The 16,095-nt window shown below is 52.4% G+C and overlaps 1 protein-coding gene across 1 annotated transcript; it reads right to left on the bottom strand.

Moving 5' to 3' along the window:
- Positions 1-353: 353 nt before the first annotated feature.
- On the bottom strand, positions 354-13,568 carry LOC140508189 (uncharacterized). Its single transcript, XM_072615969.1, is given in 7 exon segments — positions 354-461; positions 463-1,520; positions 1,523-1,555; positions 2,240-2,407; positions 11,159-11,285; positions 11,850-11,945; positions 13,439-13,568. Coding segments are annotated over 6 exon segments (1,569 nt in total). The 5' UTR covers positions 11,934-11,945; positions 13,439-13,568; the 3' UTR covers positions 354-362.
- Between the last annotated feature and the right edge of the window lie 2,527 nt (positions 13,569-16,095).

The raw sequence follows: 16,095 nt of genomic DNA, 5'->3' as shown, positions 1-16,095 counted from the left end.
GTTCTGCGTTCTGGCAGGCCTTCTCTCATTCTTTACATTTATAGAATTCTCTCTAGTATGATCTGTCTGATGATGAATAAGGCTGGAGCCCTGACAATAGGTCTTCCTACAATCCTTACTTTCCTAAGATTTCTCAGCAGTGTGAATTCTCTGATGTTTAATGATGTATGAGTTCCATTGATCCACATTCCTTAAAGTCATGTGACTTCTTTCCACTATGATTTCCTTCATATTTAATAATGTCTGATCTCTGGCTGAACGCCTGCCCACATTCCTTGCCTTAATATTTTCTCCCCCATTAGACTGGGAGCTCCTTGAGAGCAGGGACTGGTTTTTTCCCCCTTTCTTTGTATCTCTTGTAATTAACATAGTGCCTGGCACATAGTACACATATAATAAATGCTTATCGACTTGATTTGAATAAGGTTTCTTTCTACTATGAATTCTCTGGTGTCGAGTAAGATGTGAGTTCTGCCTGAAGGCATTCCCACATTCCTTGCATTTATACGGCTTCTCTCCAGTGTGAATTCTCTGGTGCTTATTGAGGCTTGAGCTCTGACTGAAGGTCTTGCCACATTTCTTACATTCGTAATGCTTCTCACCAGCGTGACTTTGATGTTTCTCTCCATCACGATTTATTTCATGTTTAATAATGTCTGAACTCTGGCTAACAGTCTTACCAAATTCCTTGTACTCATAAGGTTTCTTTCTAGTATGAATTAACTGATGTCGAATAAGATGTGAGTTCTGTCTGAAGACCTTTCCACATTCCTTACATTTATAAGGTTTCTCTCCAGTATGGATTCTGAAGTGTTGATTAAGGGATGAGCTCTGGCTAAAGGCCTTCCCACATTCGTTACATTCATAAGGCTTCTCACCAGTGTGACTTCTTTGATGTTTAGTAAGACTGGAGCTCTGCCTGAAGGCCTTCCCACATTCCTTACATTTATAAGGTTTCTCACCAGTGTGAATTCTCTGATGTTCCATGAGGTAGGAGCGCCAACTAAAGGCTGTTCCACATTCCTTACACTCATATGGTTTCTTTCCATCATGAATTTCTTCATGCTTAATCAAGTCTGAATTCTGGCTGAAGACCACCCCAAATTCCTTACAGCCATAGGATTTCTCACAAGTGTGAATCTTCTGGTGCTCAGTAAGAACTGACACGCACCTGAAGGACTTTCCACATTGTCTACATTCATGTTTCTCTCCATCATGATTTCTGTTATGATTTGTAATGGCTGAATAGTTCATGAAAGCTCTCCCACATTTATAAGACTTCTCTTGAGCACAAATTCTCTGGTTCTTAAGAAGAAATGAGTTCTTTTGGAAATCCTGTCCACCTCTCAAATCCCAGGGGTCGGTTCTAAGATATTGATTAAGGAGTATGTAATTACGAGAGAGATTCCCCCAATTATCATAATTCCATGATCCTGGGTATTTGTATGTGCTCTGATGAAAGCTGCTCCTGAAGTCAGCATATTGATGACCTCTCTGCTCAATGAATGTGTTCATTTTTCTCCTTTTTTCTTTCTATTCTCAAAAAGTTTACATTCTGTTGGGGAGAAGACATGTACATATATAAAAATATACAAAGTAAATCCAAATAATTTCAGGGATAGAGGGCAATCACTAGTAGTTAGGCATCTGGCTGGGCCTTGGGTAGGAAGTGAGCTGAGCTCAGAAGGAATCAGGGCTTCTTAGAGGCACAGGGGAAGAGAAATGCAACCCAGGAGTAGAGTACAGCCTGAGCAAAGGCATAGCGATGTGACCCTGGGGAAGAAGCAGCAAGAAGGCCAGTGTGACTGGACTGTGGAGGGCATGATGAGGAGGGAGGTGTGAGATCTGGGGAAAGGTCTTAGAGCCACAGAGGAATTGCAGCATCCTAAGGACCCCAAGGGGCCACAGCAGCTTAATGAGCAGGAGTGGGACCTGGTGAGCCTTGGACTAGAGAAATGCTGACTAGGCAGAAGAGCATTTAGTGGTCATTTTTAAAAGTCCTCTCATTTAACTAATAAGAAAACTGAGAATGAGCCAATACATGTTCCCTCAAGGGCATACACTGAGTTATCCTGTGTGTGCACTGAGGAGGCACAGTGTGATCTCTTGGTGAACCTCAGGCTTTGGACTTCTCTACCCTCAGAGACTGGGGAGGTGTTGGTAAATCCCTAGCAGCCCATGCCCCTGGGAACCCGCCAGAGCCCACCTGCACCAGCCCACCCTTCAGAGAAGGCCATACCTGAGGGCCCCACTGGGCTGCAGCATCCACTGGCTCCTAGACACCTGGTGGAAGTGTCTCCTTCCCAAGGACAGGGGCTGCTCAGGACCTCTCCCTGCAGATCTGAGGCTGATGGCTCTTCCCCTTGTTCCAGCCAGGAGACCACGTCTGGCTTGTCCTCTACTAGCCCTGCCTAAGGGAAAGGAAGGAGAAAGCTCTGTACTAAGAGAAGGTGGAAGGGGGTTCAGCTTTGACTGTCAATGGACATGAAGGGGAGAGAGGCGGGTTCTGCCTATTTGTAGCAACTGGCTATGTGTTCAGAATCAATTAATCCACAAGCATCTGTTGATGCCTACTAGGTATGAGGGAAGCAGTTGTGGAGTGGATAGGGAGCCAGCCTTGGAGTCAAGCCCCACCTCTAATGCATATGACACTAAAATGCTCAGTGACACACAACTCTCCAAAACTATGGTCAATCAACGGATCAATAAACCTTTATTAAGCACCTAGTGTGGTGCTAAGTCTGGGGATACAAAAAGAGGCAAAAGTCAGCCCTGGCCTTCAAGTGAGTGACCTAAGGGGGGAGGTGGTCTGCAAATAAACACACAAAAGCCAGCTAGGCACAGGACCAACAGGAAGTCACTAACAGGCCCTGGAAGTAACAGGGCTTGAGGAAAACTTCCTGTGAGAGACTCAAGGGAAGCCAAGGAAGTCAACAGAGCAGAGGAGGTCGAGTTCTCCGAGCAGCAAACACAGCCTGAGAACACGCCTGGCACTGAGGGATGGAGGGTCGTGTTCATTGGGAACAGTCAGGAACTGAGGTCTCTGGACTAAAGAGGACGTGGTGGAGAATGAGGGGCAAAAAGGCCGGGAAGGGAGGAGGATGCTCAGTTAAGAAGGGCTTTGACAGAGCCCTTGATCCTGGAGGCAGGAGAGGGTCACTGGAGTTTACTGAGCAGGGGGTTGACATGATTTAGGAACGTAACCAACAGCCTCAGTGTGAGACCCCCCAGCAGCTACTGTAGCAGTCCAGGTGTGAGAAGATGAGGGTCTGCCCCAGGGTGGGCACAGGAGAGATGCTGCAGAATGAAATCGACAGCCCTTGGCAACCCATTGTATCTGGGATGGGGCAGTGATAGGAGCTGAGGATGGTGCCCAGGTTGTGAGCTTAGGGTATTGGGAGGATGGTGTGCCCTCTAAAACAACAAGGAAGTTTTGAAGGGGTGAGGGTTTAGGAGGAAAGATAATGAATTCCTCTTTGGACATGTTTACTTTAAGATGTCTATGGGACCTATGATTGGAGATGCAAGTCTGGAGGAAAGCAGAGAGGTGAGGCCCAGTAGAGAAGACATAAGAATCACCAGCACAGAGATAGCTGAACCACCAGGAGCTGATGAGATCACCAGGCGGAGCAGTCAAGACTAGAGAGAAGAGGCAGCCCTGAGGGGCCCCACCAGCCTGCGGGGCAGGCAGGATCCAGATGTTCTCAGCACAGCGGTTAGACAGTAGGAGAACCAGGAGAGGGCACACAAGTCAACAAGGATGCGGACTGAGAAAAGGCTGTAAGGCTGAGCAATGACCAGGTCCTTACAACGTTTGGAGAAAGAAGCTTCCGTGGAATATCAGACTTCAAAGAGGTAGCAGAGCAAGAGGCCTAGTGTAGACGGCCTTCCCAAGTTTAGGGAGATGAAAGAAGGCAGGATCAGAGGAGGTTTTTGAAGATGGGGGAGACGCAGCATGTTTGTGGGCAGCAGGGAATCAACTGGAGAACAGGGAGAGACAAGATAAGTGAGAGTGGAGATGAGAGAGGGGACACTTTGCTGGAGGAGACAGGATGAAATAAGACAATATGTGTTTGTGGAGGAGCTGGCCATGTCAGGAGGTCCATCTCCACAGAGAGCATCTTGGGTATAGAAGACAGGGAGGTGGGGAAACAGGGCGCTCTCAGCTAATGGCCTCGAATCTTTCAGGAATAGGAGGCAAGCTTGTCAGCTGAGAGTGTGGGACAAGGGGAACCACAAGAGGCTTGAGGAGAGGGAGAGAGTGAGCTGATAGGTGGTCTGGCAGCAGTGGGGGTCCAGCGGAGATTGTGTAAAAGCTTTGTAGTGAACCCAGAAGAGTCTGTGATTTTCTCCCCCACGGCTTCATTCAGCAACGTTTGTAGGCGGGAAAGCAGGTGATGGTGAAGGTGAGCCATAGCGGAGGCTCAGCTGGCCATAACTGGCTCTATGATCAGAGGTGACAGATTTGAGGATGTTGTAAGGTTGGCTTGGTTCTCCAAGGGGCCAAGACGGGGAAAGAGAAGAACGTAGCTGATACAGGGTGATGGTCTGGGAGAGAAGCGAGGAATGGTGGCACTGGAGGTCCATGAGAGGGGTGAATAAAGAAGATGGTTTGGGGGTTGCAAGGCAAAGGCTGACTGACAGCAGACTGTGATCAGATAGAGGAATGTCAGTTTGTGAACCGGGACATAGTGCCCTGATCAGCAAGATGAAGAGGATGGCTGTCTCTGGATGTGGTGGAGGCAGGGCGGGGAGGAGGACACCAGCATCCCTTACGATGAGGGCTTTAGCTGGGAAGGGGAGAAAGACTGACCCAAACTCTGGATTCATTGTGGAGGGAAGGGAAGCAGTTGGCAAACAATGGCTTCTGGAATGTTGATGGGTGGTCCATACGGACTGAGTGAACCTCAGCGTGGGGAGATCAATGAGTGATGGTGGTACAGGGAGAGCCTGCAAGTGGCAAGGAGCTGCAGAGTAATCCAACCAGCTAGAACAGTGATCTGAGGAACGGGGGAAGGTGCAGCCAGTGCTGGAAAGGCTAGCCAGGGATGTAGGACCTTTGGGAGGGAGCAGAGGTCTCTGTGAGAGCCAGAAAATGGAAGAATGGAAATATTTTTAAGAAGAAATCTAGTTTGTTGCTTGTGGAACAGGTATTTCAGGGACACAGTAAAGGGGTTGGTGTTGGTTACTGAGGAAATAGCTTAGGTAAGTTTTCATTGTCCATCAGTGTTTGACTTCAGGGAGGAATCTTCTCTGGGCCATGGACAAGCATTTGAAACTGAAGACACAGGAGACCAGGCTGGCATGACCTTCCTCCTCTTGGAGGAAGTGAGGCATCAGATACAAAGGCGGTAGAGAGTGTGACACATTGTCCAAGCGTCCCTTTCCCTGTATCTTTCAGTACAGAGGCCAATCATACAGGCAGACACGAAGATTGTTTATTAGGCTCAGAGTGCAGGCATCACTGGACAAACAAGACCAGTGAGCCCAGTGCATCTCTTCTGGCAGCCTTATAGCGCTTTGGGTTACATCAGCAGGATGGGTACAAAGGAACTTCAAAGACCAGATAAGAGAAGGTAACAACTCACACACCAAAGGACAGATGGCAGAAGGGGAAGAGCTGTGTTAGGTTAACTTTGGAGCTGGAGTGGCCTCTCAAGCTTGAATTCACAGAGTGGGAACTAACCAGTTAACACCACACTAGTGTTGAGGTTTCTGAGCTCGCATTATAGCTAGTTATAGCTTGTCCTCCTTTTAAGTAAATGGTAGTAAGAAAGCTAAGCCAGAAATTCTTTTGTGACAAGGGGAAACAACAAAAACTTCATAAATATAGACACTATATTTAAGTGAAAACACATGGAAACTGGAGGAAGGCAGGCACCAGCTGATGAAGGGGTCAAGAAAGACTTCATATCAGGAGAGGAATGGAGTTGAGCTGGGAAGGGAAAGTAGAGCTTCTGAGATGCAGAACTGGGTGGGTGGGGGTCCCTTCCATGGCCAGAGAGTAGGGGGAGGCAGCCCTGGGAGATGGAGATGGCTCTGAACGAATAGCCACTATCAGGGAGGTTTGATAAGAAGGGTATTTCCAGCAGTTCAACATTTTCTCTTCACACAAAAGCTTTTTAATTTTACAGAATCACAATGGCCTAATTTAATAATAGTTAACATTCATAGGGTTCTTTGAAGTTCTGCAAAGGGCAATCCTGGGAAGCAGATGTGCTTAAGATCCCCACCGTGCAGATAAGGAGGCTGAGGAGGAATCAAGAGACTTGCCCTGGGTCACACGGCTGGCAAACCACAGAGGAAGGACTGGAGTTCTGCCTCAGTTCAGCTTTCTCCACCGCAGCTCCCGAGATGCCGAGTTTGTCTTTGGTTATCTCTGCCTCTGGTTTTTGTCTTTCTCTAACTTCTCCTAAAGCACGAATCTGCAAGCTGCCTACTTCCAGGCTCCTAGTAAGGTAGTTTTATCCACTGGGAATTTATCTCCCCATGTGGTGTAAGACATTGGTCTAAACCTGATGTTGACCTCAAGCCTCTCCCTTCTCCAATCCGCCCTTCAAACTAATGCACTACCAAAGTGCTAATCCTAAAACACCAGTCTGATCAGCTCACTCCCCTGTTCCTTAGGGCCTGTGGCTCCCTGTGGCCTCCAGTATAAAATGCAGACACCTCCACTGGGCATCCAAAACCTTCACCATCCAGCTTCAACTTCCTGCCTCTCCTCTACTGTGAACTTAACAAACTAGACCATTTCTTTACAGAAAGAACAGGGAAATGAGACTGTACGTCCTCTGAGCCACAAACATCCATCCCAGTCTTTAAGGAGTAGGACAGGAGCAAGACAAGCACACTTGGCCAGTCCAGCTTGGCTCTCTGAGGCTTCATTGATGCTCCTTCCACTTCGGGATCTCTATTTCGCTCCTCATTGATCTTCCCCAAACCGCCACCCTGCAAAATAAAAATCCCTCCCTTGCCTGCAGAGGCAGAAGCGCTCCAAGCCCCTTCTGCAGCCTTACTACTTTCCTCCATGCTCTCAAGTTTGGCCAAAGCTGCCTCCCCTGGCTCCAGCTCCAACCCTGACTTTCCGTGGGCCCCTGCCTGGTCTGCTTGACCCTCACCTGCCCAGCCCTCTTCTTCAAAGCTCAGCCAGAGCACCATCTTTCCTAATTCTCCCAGGTGCTTGGTGCCTTGCCCCCAACTGTCATGTAATTTATACCCACATTGATGTTTCCCACCAGACTCCGAAATAGAGGTTTCCTGAGGGCAGGGCTGGCTTCATTCTTGTCTGTCTAATCCAATGCCCAGCTCCTTGCCTGGCACATAGTAGCAGCCAAATACGTGTTTGTTAATAGGTTTATATATTTATTTCCAGTTTCCCCCAGTTTTCTTTTGAAAAAGCAGAAGGGAGGCAGAGCGCTCATCTCCCTTCTTTGGGACCAAGATTCGTCAGTGTCATCTTTTTAAAAATATAGTTTATTGACATCTTTTGTTTTTGTACTAAATACATTTCTTTACTTATCTGTCTATTCCCTCACCTCAAAAAAGGAAAAAAAACCATTTCAGCAAAACTGACCAAGCCATGGAAATGCCTGGTGTCGGGGGCTACATTACACAACTGTGCTCCCACGTCTCAGAGAAGAGGTCAGGGAGCCCGGCCTTTGGGGTGAAGGTGGCTCAACTCCAGCTCTTATTAAAGGAAACAAAATGGCAGCTTTGATGGGGCAAGGGCAGTGGAGGTGGAGAAGGGGAGATGCAGCCCTGCCAGGAGGCTGGGGAGCGGTCGAGAGTTACACGGAAGTGGAAGGAGAGCTGTACAATTAACTAGAGCTTAAAAGAAGGTTTGAGGCCCCTGCAGGTGGAGATAATGATTATAATACCAAGCATTATGGATAGCTTTAAGGTTTGCAAAACACTTTACAAATGTTATCTCATTTTATCCTCACAACAACCCTGGGAGGTAGGTACTATTATTATCCCCATTTTACAGATGGGGAAACTGAGGCAGTAGAGGTTAAGTGACTTGCCCTGGGTCACGCAGCTAATAAGCGTCCGAGGCAAGATTTGAACTCGGGTCTTCCTTAATGCAGGTCCAGAGTTCTATCCACGGCGCCCCCTAGTTGGATGCTCTGAGGAAAAAGCTGCTGGTCCTCCAAAGAATGAGCAGACCCACAGAATCCAGCAGGCGAGAGATCATCCGGTCAGGACCAGGGGAGGGAAAGAAGAGGAGGAGGAGTTAGTGATTCCCTGTCCACTGGTACTGAGGCAGCATCTGTATGTCCCCTTAATGATCTCAGGGAGGGACCGAGCAGAGGACAGCTCCCCTGGGCTGGTGACCCCCATGGGCACAGAGGCCAGAGGGAGCCCCCAGACCACAGCCAAAGATCTGAAGCCTTTGGTGCGGCACTAAAAACTGCTGTTCTCACTGAAAACAAGGGAGAATAAAAATTCCTTTGGCAAGTCCCCTGCTGGCTTTTGGGGTGGCGGTCTACAAGAATGGGGTGGTGGAGACTCCCCAGCAAAGCCAGGGAGCAGCCACTAGCGAGCAGTCAAGCAGATTTAATCTAAAGAATTTTAAGTATAAAAAGCGGGGAGGGAGAGAGCAGATGTCCACAGCCCCTGGAGGAGCCCAGGATGAATTCAAATCTGCCTTGGCGACTCAGGAGCTGGGACCCTGGGCCAGAGACAGCCTCCTCAGAAGATAAGGAGGTTGTGGCCAGGATCCAGTGAGTTAAAGTAAAGTGCTTGACAAACCTCCAAGCGCTACATCACATTATTATGACCTGCTGCTATTAACACAGTAACGAGGATGTAGAGGAGAGTCTGTTGGACTACCCAGGTGTGCTGAGGAGGAAAAAAATCCAAGAGGTAGCTCCAGTGTCAACAAGATAATGTTCCTAGGTGGACCGATAACCAAGAGGACCTAGAGGTTCTAAAAGGAAGGAGCCAAGGGACCCCAGCGCTCAGACTTAGCACCAGGAGACCCCGGGCAGGAGGACGGTTCTGGAGATTTCCCTTATTCAAAAGTGACAGGAGAAAGTGGGACAAGGCAGGCTGTAGCTTTAAAAGCTTCACAGTGCCCATGGGGAAATCCAAAAACCAGAGAGGAGACGTGTGGCTGAGGGATCTGGAGAATGTGCCACAGACTGCCTGGATGGAAAGAGGAAATGGATGAAGAGGCCGAGAAACAGATCATGAGTGTGGGACGCGGTCAATGAAAGCGCAGTGCTGGAGCCTCGGACTCTGCAGGGTTTGTTGGCGCTCTCTCTGCCCTCCCTCCCTCTCTCTCCTTTGTCCTTGTTCCTCCCAAAAGCAGAGCAGCAAGTGGCTCCTAGATGTGCCTTGGCAGTCATTTTGTCCTTGAGAAGTCCCCGCATTCTGACTTCCCCACCCCGTCCTGTAGACATCCCTATTTGCTGTACAGCTGGGCAGGCCCTCAGCACCTCCTGCATGTTTGCTCCTCAGGCTCACTGTCTCCCTGCAGGGTCCACCCTCTGCCCAGCATGCCTGGCCTGACCACACCATCCCCCTGCTTGCTAAAGCCACTGACTCCTTCCCATCTCTGGGACAGTGCAAGACCCCTTGTCCCCTGTGCTGCCCACTCGTGACCCCACCTCGCTGGCCTGCATCTCTTGCCATGGGACAAGCCATCCTCCAGATCTGGAATGCTCTGACCCCTTGCCTCTGCCCAGTCCCCCGGCCGCTCGTGCCTTCCTCTCTGAGATCTGCCCACTGTCTCACTGTTAGAGGGTGATGATCTTGAAGGCAGGAAGTTGCCTTTCTATGCTCAGAGTGAACACATGGTAAATTCTTTAGAAACTGTTGCTGACTGGCACAGAGAAGAGGAGGAATCGCCAAGGAAAATGTCTGTCCTCAGCTCTATTCTCCTTAACAGTATCTATGATAAAAGCCAGCATTTCTACAGTCCAGCAGGCTTGCAAAGCACTTGACAAACACTAAATTCATCTGCTCCTCAGAAGCGCCTTGGGAGGTAGGTGCCATTATCACCCTCATTTTTACAGGTAAGGAAACTGAGGCAGGAGGTGGTTAAGTGACTTGCTCAGGGTCACATGGCTGGTGAGTGTCTGAGGTAGGACTCAAATGCAGGTCTTCTGGATTCCAAGGCCCACGCTCTATCCACTGTGTCCCCTAGCTGCCCAGTAAAGAGGAGAGAAAGGAAGGCACTCTTGGAGGGGAGGGACTATTGCTTTCTAGGCTTTGGGAAAGAGAATGAGAAATCCGGCCTCATCTTTGTGCACTCCAGGTTGTGGTGAGGCCAACGTCAAAGGGCTGAAGGGAAAGACAGGAAAGACCGCATGGACTGAAATTCTACCAGAGAAGTTGTCCCAGGAGAGAGGAAGATATCAAGAATGACATTCTGGAGAAACAGAGGAAAAGGGGAGTTTGTCCAAAGAGACTGATGTGGGTGCACAGAAAACTCAGCAGGAGACTCATGAGGCCAGGGGACAGACAGCGAAGGGGACAGGGGGACAGAGAGGGAAGGAGATGGGGGGACAGAGAGGAAAGGAGATAGGGAGACACAGGGACAGAGAGCAAAGGGGTTAGAGAGTGAAGGGGACAGGGAGAAAGAGGGAAGGGGACAGAGAGCAAAGGGGATGGGGAGAAAGAGGGATGGGGACAGAGCGCGGAGGGGTTGGTGGGATAGAGAGGAAAAGGGATGGGGGGGACAGGGAGGGAAGGGGATGGGGGAAAGAGAGCAAAGGGGACAGAGAGTGAAGAGAATGGGGGGACAAAGAAGGAAGGGGATGAGGGAACAGGGGGACAGAGAACACATGCATGTGCAGCAATATCAGGAGGGCTCAGGCTCAGAAGGAGCGAGGCTGGCAAAGGGACCCAAGGACAACAAAAGCAGGTATTGCTTTGTAGCTGCACTGAGAGGAAAAAGGTCAGAGAAGGGCAGAGCCTGGGATGGCAAACCCAGCAGTTAGCACTTATTCACTTTGCTAAGCTAAGCACTTTGCAAGCAGCATCTTGGTCAGTCCGCATGACCATGCATGGAGGGAAGTGCCTTTAGGATCAAGGAGGAAACTGAGGCAGGCAGCGGTGAGGTGACTTCTCAGCCCCGGGCTGGTCCAAGGTCCAGTGCATCCCCTCCCTGCTTGTGAGCCCCGCAGCCTGGGCCCAGGGGAGGTGGCCTTACCCAGGGACACCAGGTTCCTGTAGTTCTCCAGCATCACCTCCTTGTAGAGCTGCCACTGAGCTGGGCTCAGGCACCCCCATTCCTCCTCAGTAAAGTCCACAACCACATCTCTGAATGACACAGCTTCCTGCAACACCAAACAAAGGCATGCTGGCCCATGGGCATGGACCAGGGGGAGGCAACAGGAGGTGGAGGCAGGACCTGCTTGATTGGACTCTGTGGGTGAGGCTTTGGGCCTTAGTTTCCTCACCTCAAAAGTGAGGGGCTTGAACCAGATGCCCTCTGAGGACCCTTCCACCTGTCCATCTCTGTTCCTCTCAGCCTAGACATGTCCCTGGGGCCCAGGGGGGCCCCTGGGGAGAAGGGTCCTGGGGGATGGGGGGGGGGTCTGGGGAGAAGGGCTCTGGAGGTGAGGATGTGGATCTGGGGGTAGTGGGAGCTCTGTGTCCTCCAGTAAGCTGGGGGAGGGGGGGTCTGCAGGCTCTGCTGGGGCCCTGCTCTTGGACGCTGGACCAGATGACCTCAGTAGAGGACTGGGCCACGCCTGTAGACGCTGTCTGACCAGCCTTGTCCATGGCTGATTCTCATGACTGACCACCCACCCCAAGAAGCCCCTGAGGATGCAGGAGCAACAAGGCATGGTCTGGGGACCTGGAGGATAGTCTTGGAGGAAGAGGAGACCTTGACTCACCTGGTCTAAGGCCAAGGGGACCCCGTGGGACCTGCCATCCTCCTCCGGGCTTCCCTCATGGGGAAGAATGAGATTCAGAGACATGAGATATGAGACCTGAGGGGAGAGAGAAAAGCCTCTGTCAGGGAAGCCCTCCAGGTGCACACACACAGGTAAACACACATAAACACACACACACCACAGAAGCAGCCCTGGCATCGTCCAGTGCCAGGCTCCTCAGGAGAGAGACAGAGGGGGAGACGCAGATCGTGGGGCAGATGTGCTAACTGGAGGATGTAGGTGGAAGGCAGAGACCCCCATTCAGGCCAATTCTGCCCCCTGCATCAGGTCCCCAGCAGGGGCAGGGTGCCCGGGCACAGAGACAGGAGAGATGCAGTCTCTGCCCGCCAAGGGGGCACATAGCCTGGGCAGAGACAGGCATGTTCGCAGTCAGTGGGATGTGCTCCCAGGGAGGCGACTCTGGGGCTGCACCTGGAAGGGGCTCAGGATCCCCAGAGGCCCAGGGGAGGACGGAGGAAAGTGCAGACTTGGAGGACAGCCTGGGCAAAGGCATGAGGCAAGAGGTGGGTATTACAGAGGAAGCCAGCCGGCTGGCTCTGCCCAGACCCTAGCACTGGTCCTGCCAAGCAGAGCAGCCCAGTCCTCCAGGAGCGCTCCTGAGCTGGACAGGACTGCCCACCCTGGAGGACGGTGCTGGAGTTCGTGTGGGAGGAGGACTGAAAGGGCGGGGGGAGCCTAGTGGAAAGGGGAGCGGAGGCCCCCCGGCCCCGTGCTCAGCGCTGAGCCCTCACCCCCATTTTACAGAGGAGGAAACTGAGGCAGAGCACCTGGAACTCGCGGCAGGCTGGATCTGATCAGTGCGGTTCTGGTCCTGGCCCCCTCATCCCCCCGGGGAAGCAGCCCCGGAGGCAGGACCCAGGACCCCTCCTCCGAGGGCCGCCAGGGCTGCCAGCGGGCACCCGGGAGGCAAACTGGCAGCGGAGGCAGCTGGCCCGAGGGGGCGGGAGAGTGAGAAGGGTGCTGGCACGGCCCCTCCGGCCTCGCTGCCCAGGGGGGCACACACAGTGCCCACACGCAGACACAGTGCCCAACAGACACAGTGCCCACACGCACAGTGCCCACACAGACACAGTGCCCACACGCCCACACAGACACAGTGCCCACACAGACACAGTGCCCACATGCACAGTGCCCAACACAGTGCCCACACACCCAGCGCCCCCACACAGTGCCCCCCCCCCGGTACCCCCCCCCCCCCCCCCCCAGGACGCCCGGCCCGGGCGGCCTGAGCACTGCAGGCGTTTCCTGACCCAGGCAGGGATCTCCCCGCCCGCTCAGGGATGTCGGGGGACCCCAGGCAGGGAAGAAGGCCGGGGGGAGGGGCTGGGGCGGGGTCCCACCTCCACGGCCCGCGGGGGGTCCTCGGGGCTCCCAGGGCCCCTCCCCCGGGGCGCCCAGACCGCACGCACGCACACCCAACGCCTCCCAGCCCCCCTGCGGACACCCGATCCCCTCCCCCCTCCTCTCCACCCAGGTCTCCGGACGTCACCAACCCCCCCCACCCGTGACGTCACACGCCCCCCTCTCACCTCTCGTTCCCCCGGAGCTCCCTGCGCTTCCTCGTTCGCTCGCCCCTCGATCTGCGCCTGCGCGCCCGGAGCCGCCCGAGGTCTGTGTACAGGGGCCGCGGGAACGCAGAGGCCTCTGGGAATCTCCGGGGTGCGCAGGCGCAGCAGCCTACGTGAGGGGAGGGCGGTGCGGGCCCGAGCCTGAGCAGTGCGCGTGCGCCGTACTCCCCCTCCGGGCGTCCGCGCCCTGCGCGTGTCCGTGGGCTCGTGCGTGCGTCCCTGCCCCGAACGTGTGTGTGCGTGGGGAGCCGTGCGCGCCCGGGGGCAGGGCCGGGGAGCTCAGTGCGTGCCGAGGCAGCGGCACAGCCTTGGCGACCCAATTGGGGGGACCTCCTGCTGCTGCTGGGGGGGTTCTCGGACCCGCCCGACCTGTAGCGTTCCCCCGGGTGTAGACTGCCTGTGCAGCGGGCGCAGCACAGCCCGGGCCCCTCCCCCCAGGCTCCAGACCCCTGCCCCTCCCCCCAGGCTCCAGACCTCCCCGGCCCCTCCCCCCCAGGCTCCAGACCCCGGCCCCTCCCCCCCAGGCTCCAGACCCCTGCCCCTCCCCCCAGGCTCCAGACCTCCCCGGCCCCTCCTTGAGCTGGGAGGGGGTGGTCCTCCAGGATACACCTGGGGAGGGGGCGGGGGCTTGGCCCCCTCGCGGGGTCCTCGGAGCCCTGGGGATCCCTGCTCCCTGTCCTGGGGTGTGATAATGTTTAATATAAAATTTTGGAATAATCTCTTTGTTCTCTCTGAAGTAAACTCAGAGAATGCCTCTTCCTATGTCAGCAAAAGCCAGCCAAAGCTGACTCTGCATTCCTTGGGAGACCTTTAACCTATGACATATCTTGAATAATGGGACTTTCCTTTGTATCTTATTATCTATAGACACATACTATGTTATGGCATATTAATGGTAAGGAAAAAATAGGCATCCTGGGTTTCTATTGAACATTGTTTGCCCCTTCCTGTGTCAGTTACCTGTTTGGGGCAGGAAGCCTGCCACTCACTAGTGGTGGGATTTCCTTCCTTGTCACCGAGACATGTGTTTGCCCAGCTTGGAATCCCAACATTTGATTGACATTGCTTTGTTAATTGTCTTGTCTTAATGAATTTATGATTTGCTTAGTTAAGAGAGTTTCCTCCTCATGGCAAAATGTATATAAGCCAGAAGATTTCTGCACTGGGTAGCCAGAACATCTCTGGCTCCATAATGCATTATGTAACTGTTTTCTTTATGGGGAATTGATCAATTAATTAATTAAATCATAAAATGTATGCATTCAGCTATGTTGCCTTTTCTTAACAAAGTTTTCAGGTCAACAGGTGAGATGCACAAAGTAAAGTTCACGGACCCACGAAGGAAGCTGGGGCTCCGGTGGACAGGCCGCGGTCAGGACGTCTTTAAAGATGGTTTCAGGGGCCGCTGCCCCACGTCCTCCCTGCCCTCGCCCACAAGAGGCCAGTGTGCCCCCTGGCACCCCCATGGGCCGGGCATGGCAGAGCCCCCGGGGCTCCAGTGACGAGCTTCATATGGGGGGGTCACGGAGGCCAGCCAGGGACGTGCAGCGTGCGGCCAGGAGGACCATGTGGGCCGGCAGGCAGGGCTGGACTGCTTATGAAGGACTGTGACTGTCCCAGCATCTTCTGTGTGATCCCGGAGGCCACTGGGAGCCTCTGGAGGTCCCTGAGGAGGGCACGGGCATGTTTAGAGGAGGAGAGTCACTGTGGAGAATTAGTGGAGGCCGGACTGGAGTGGGGAGAGACTTGGGGCAGGCAGGCGCCCCCCAGCTCTGTTGCAGTACTTGAAGTGTCAGAAGGACAGAAGAGATGCCACCCTGGTTGAAATCCCAGGACCTCACTGATAAGATGTGGGATGGGGGGCGAGGGAGATGGAGGAGGCGAGGATGAGTCCTAGGTTGGGAGCCTGGGAGATTGGCGGTGCTCTCTACAGTGACAGGGATGGTAAGATGGAAAGAGAAGTTCTGTTTTGGACATGGTGATATTTGTAGGATGTTCAGTTCAAGGTGTGTGGAGATGTGAGCCTGCAGGCCAGGAGAGTACGAGTATAAGTAGATCTCAGAAGCCTCAACATTGAGGCGAGGCTTGAATCCATGGGAGCTGATATCGCCAAGTGAAACAGGATAGAGACAGAGGAGGGCAGGGTCCAGGTCACAGTTCTGAGACTTCTTTGCATTATTTAAGCACTGCGGATCACCTTATTCTCCTGGATACTGTTGACCTGAAAATTTGGTTAAAGTAGAGGCAACAGGCTAAATGCATACATTTTTATTATTCTTATTCTAAATTCCCTTTAAAGTAACGGTAGGTGCACTCCACAGAGCTAGTCATGATCTGGCTACCTCAAATAAAACTGACCAGGCTTAAATCTGTTTTAGAATAATTCAAAGTGGTTTGTGTCCTTCAGATTTATGGTCTCCAGACCACTAGAAAGGAATTTCTTAATTGCATAGGTTATAAATACAATAAGATAACAGAATTTGACAAAGTTTCAAGTTGAAATTACAACCCAAGATGTCTGTTTTCTTTACTATTAACATGCCATAACGTAGTATGTCCCCAAAATATTAAGATATGGAAAACGTCCCATTATTCAGAAAAAATGTCTTAGGTTAAAG

Source organism: Notamacropus eugenii, chromosome 5 (genome assembly GCF_028372415.1).
Source record: "Notamacropus eugenii isolate mMacEug1 chromosome 5, mMacEug1.pri_v2, whole genome shotgun sequence".
NCBI lineage: Eukaryota > Metazoa > Chordata > Mammalia > Diprotodontia > Macropodidae > Notamacropus > Notamacropus eugenii.
The sequence above is the reverse complement of the archived record's forward strand: the minus strand, read 5'-3'. Positions and strand labels throughout refer to the sequence as shown.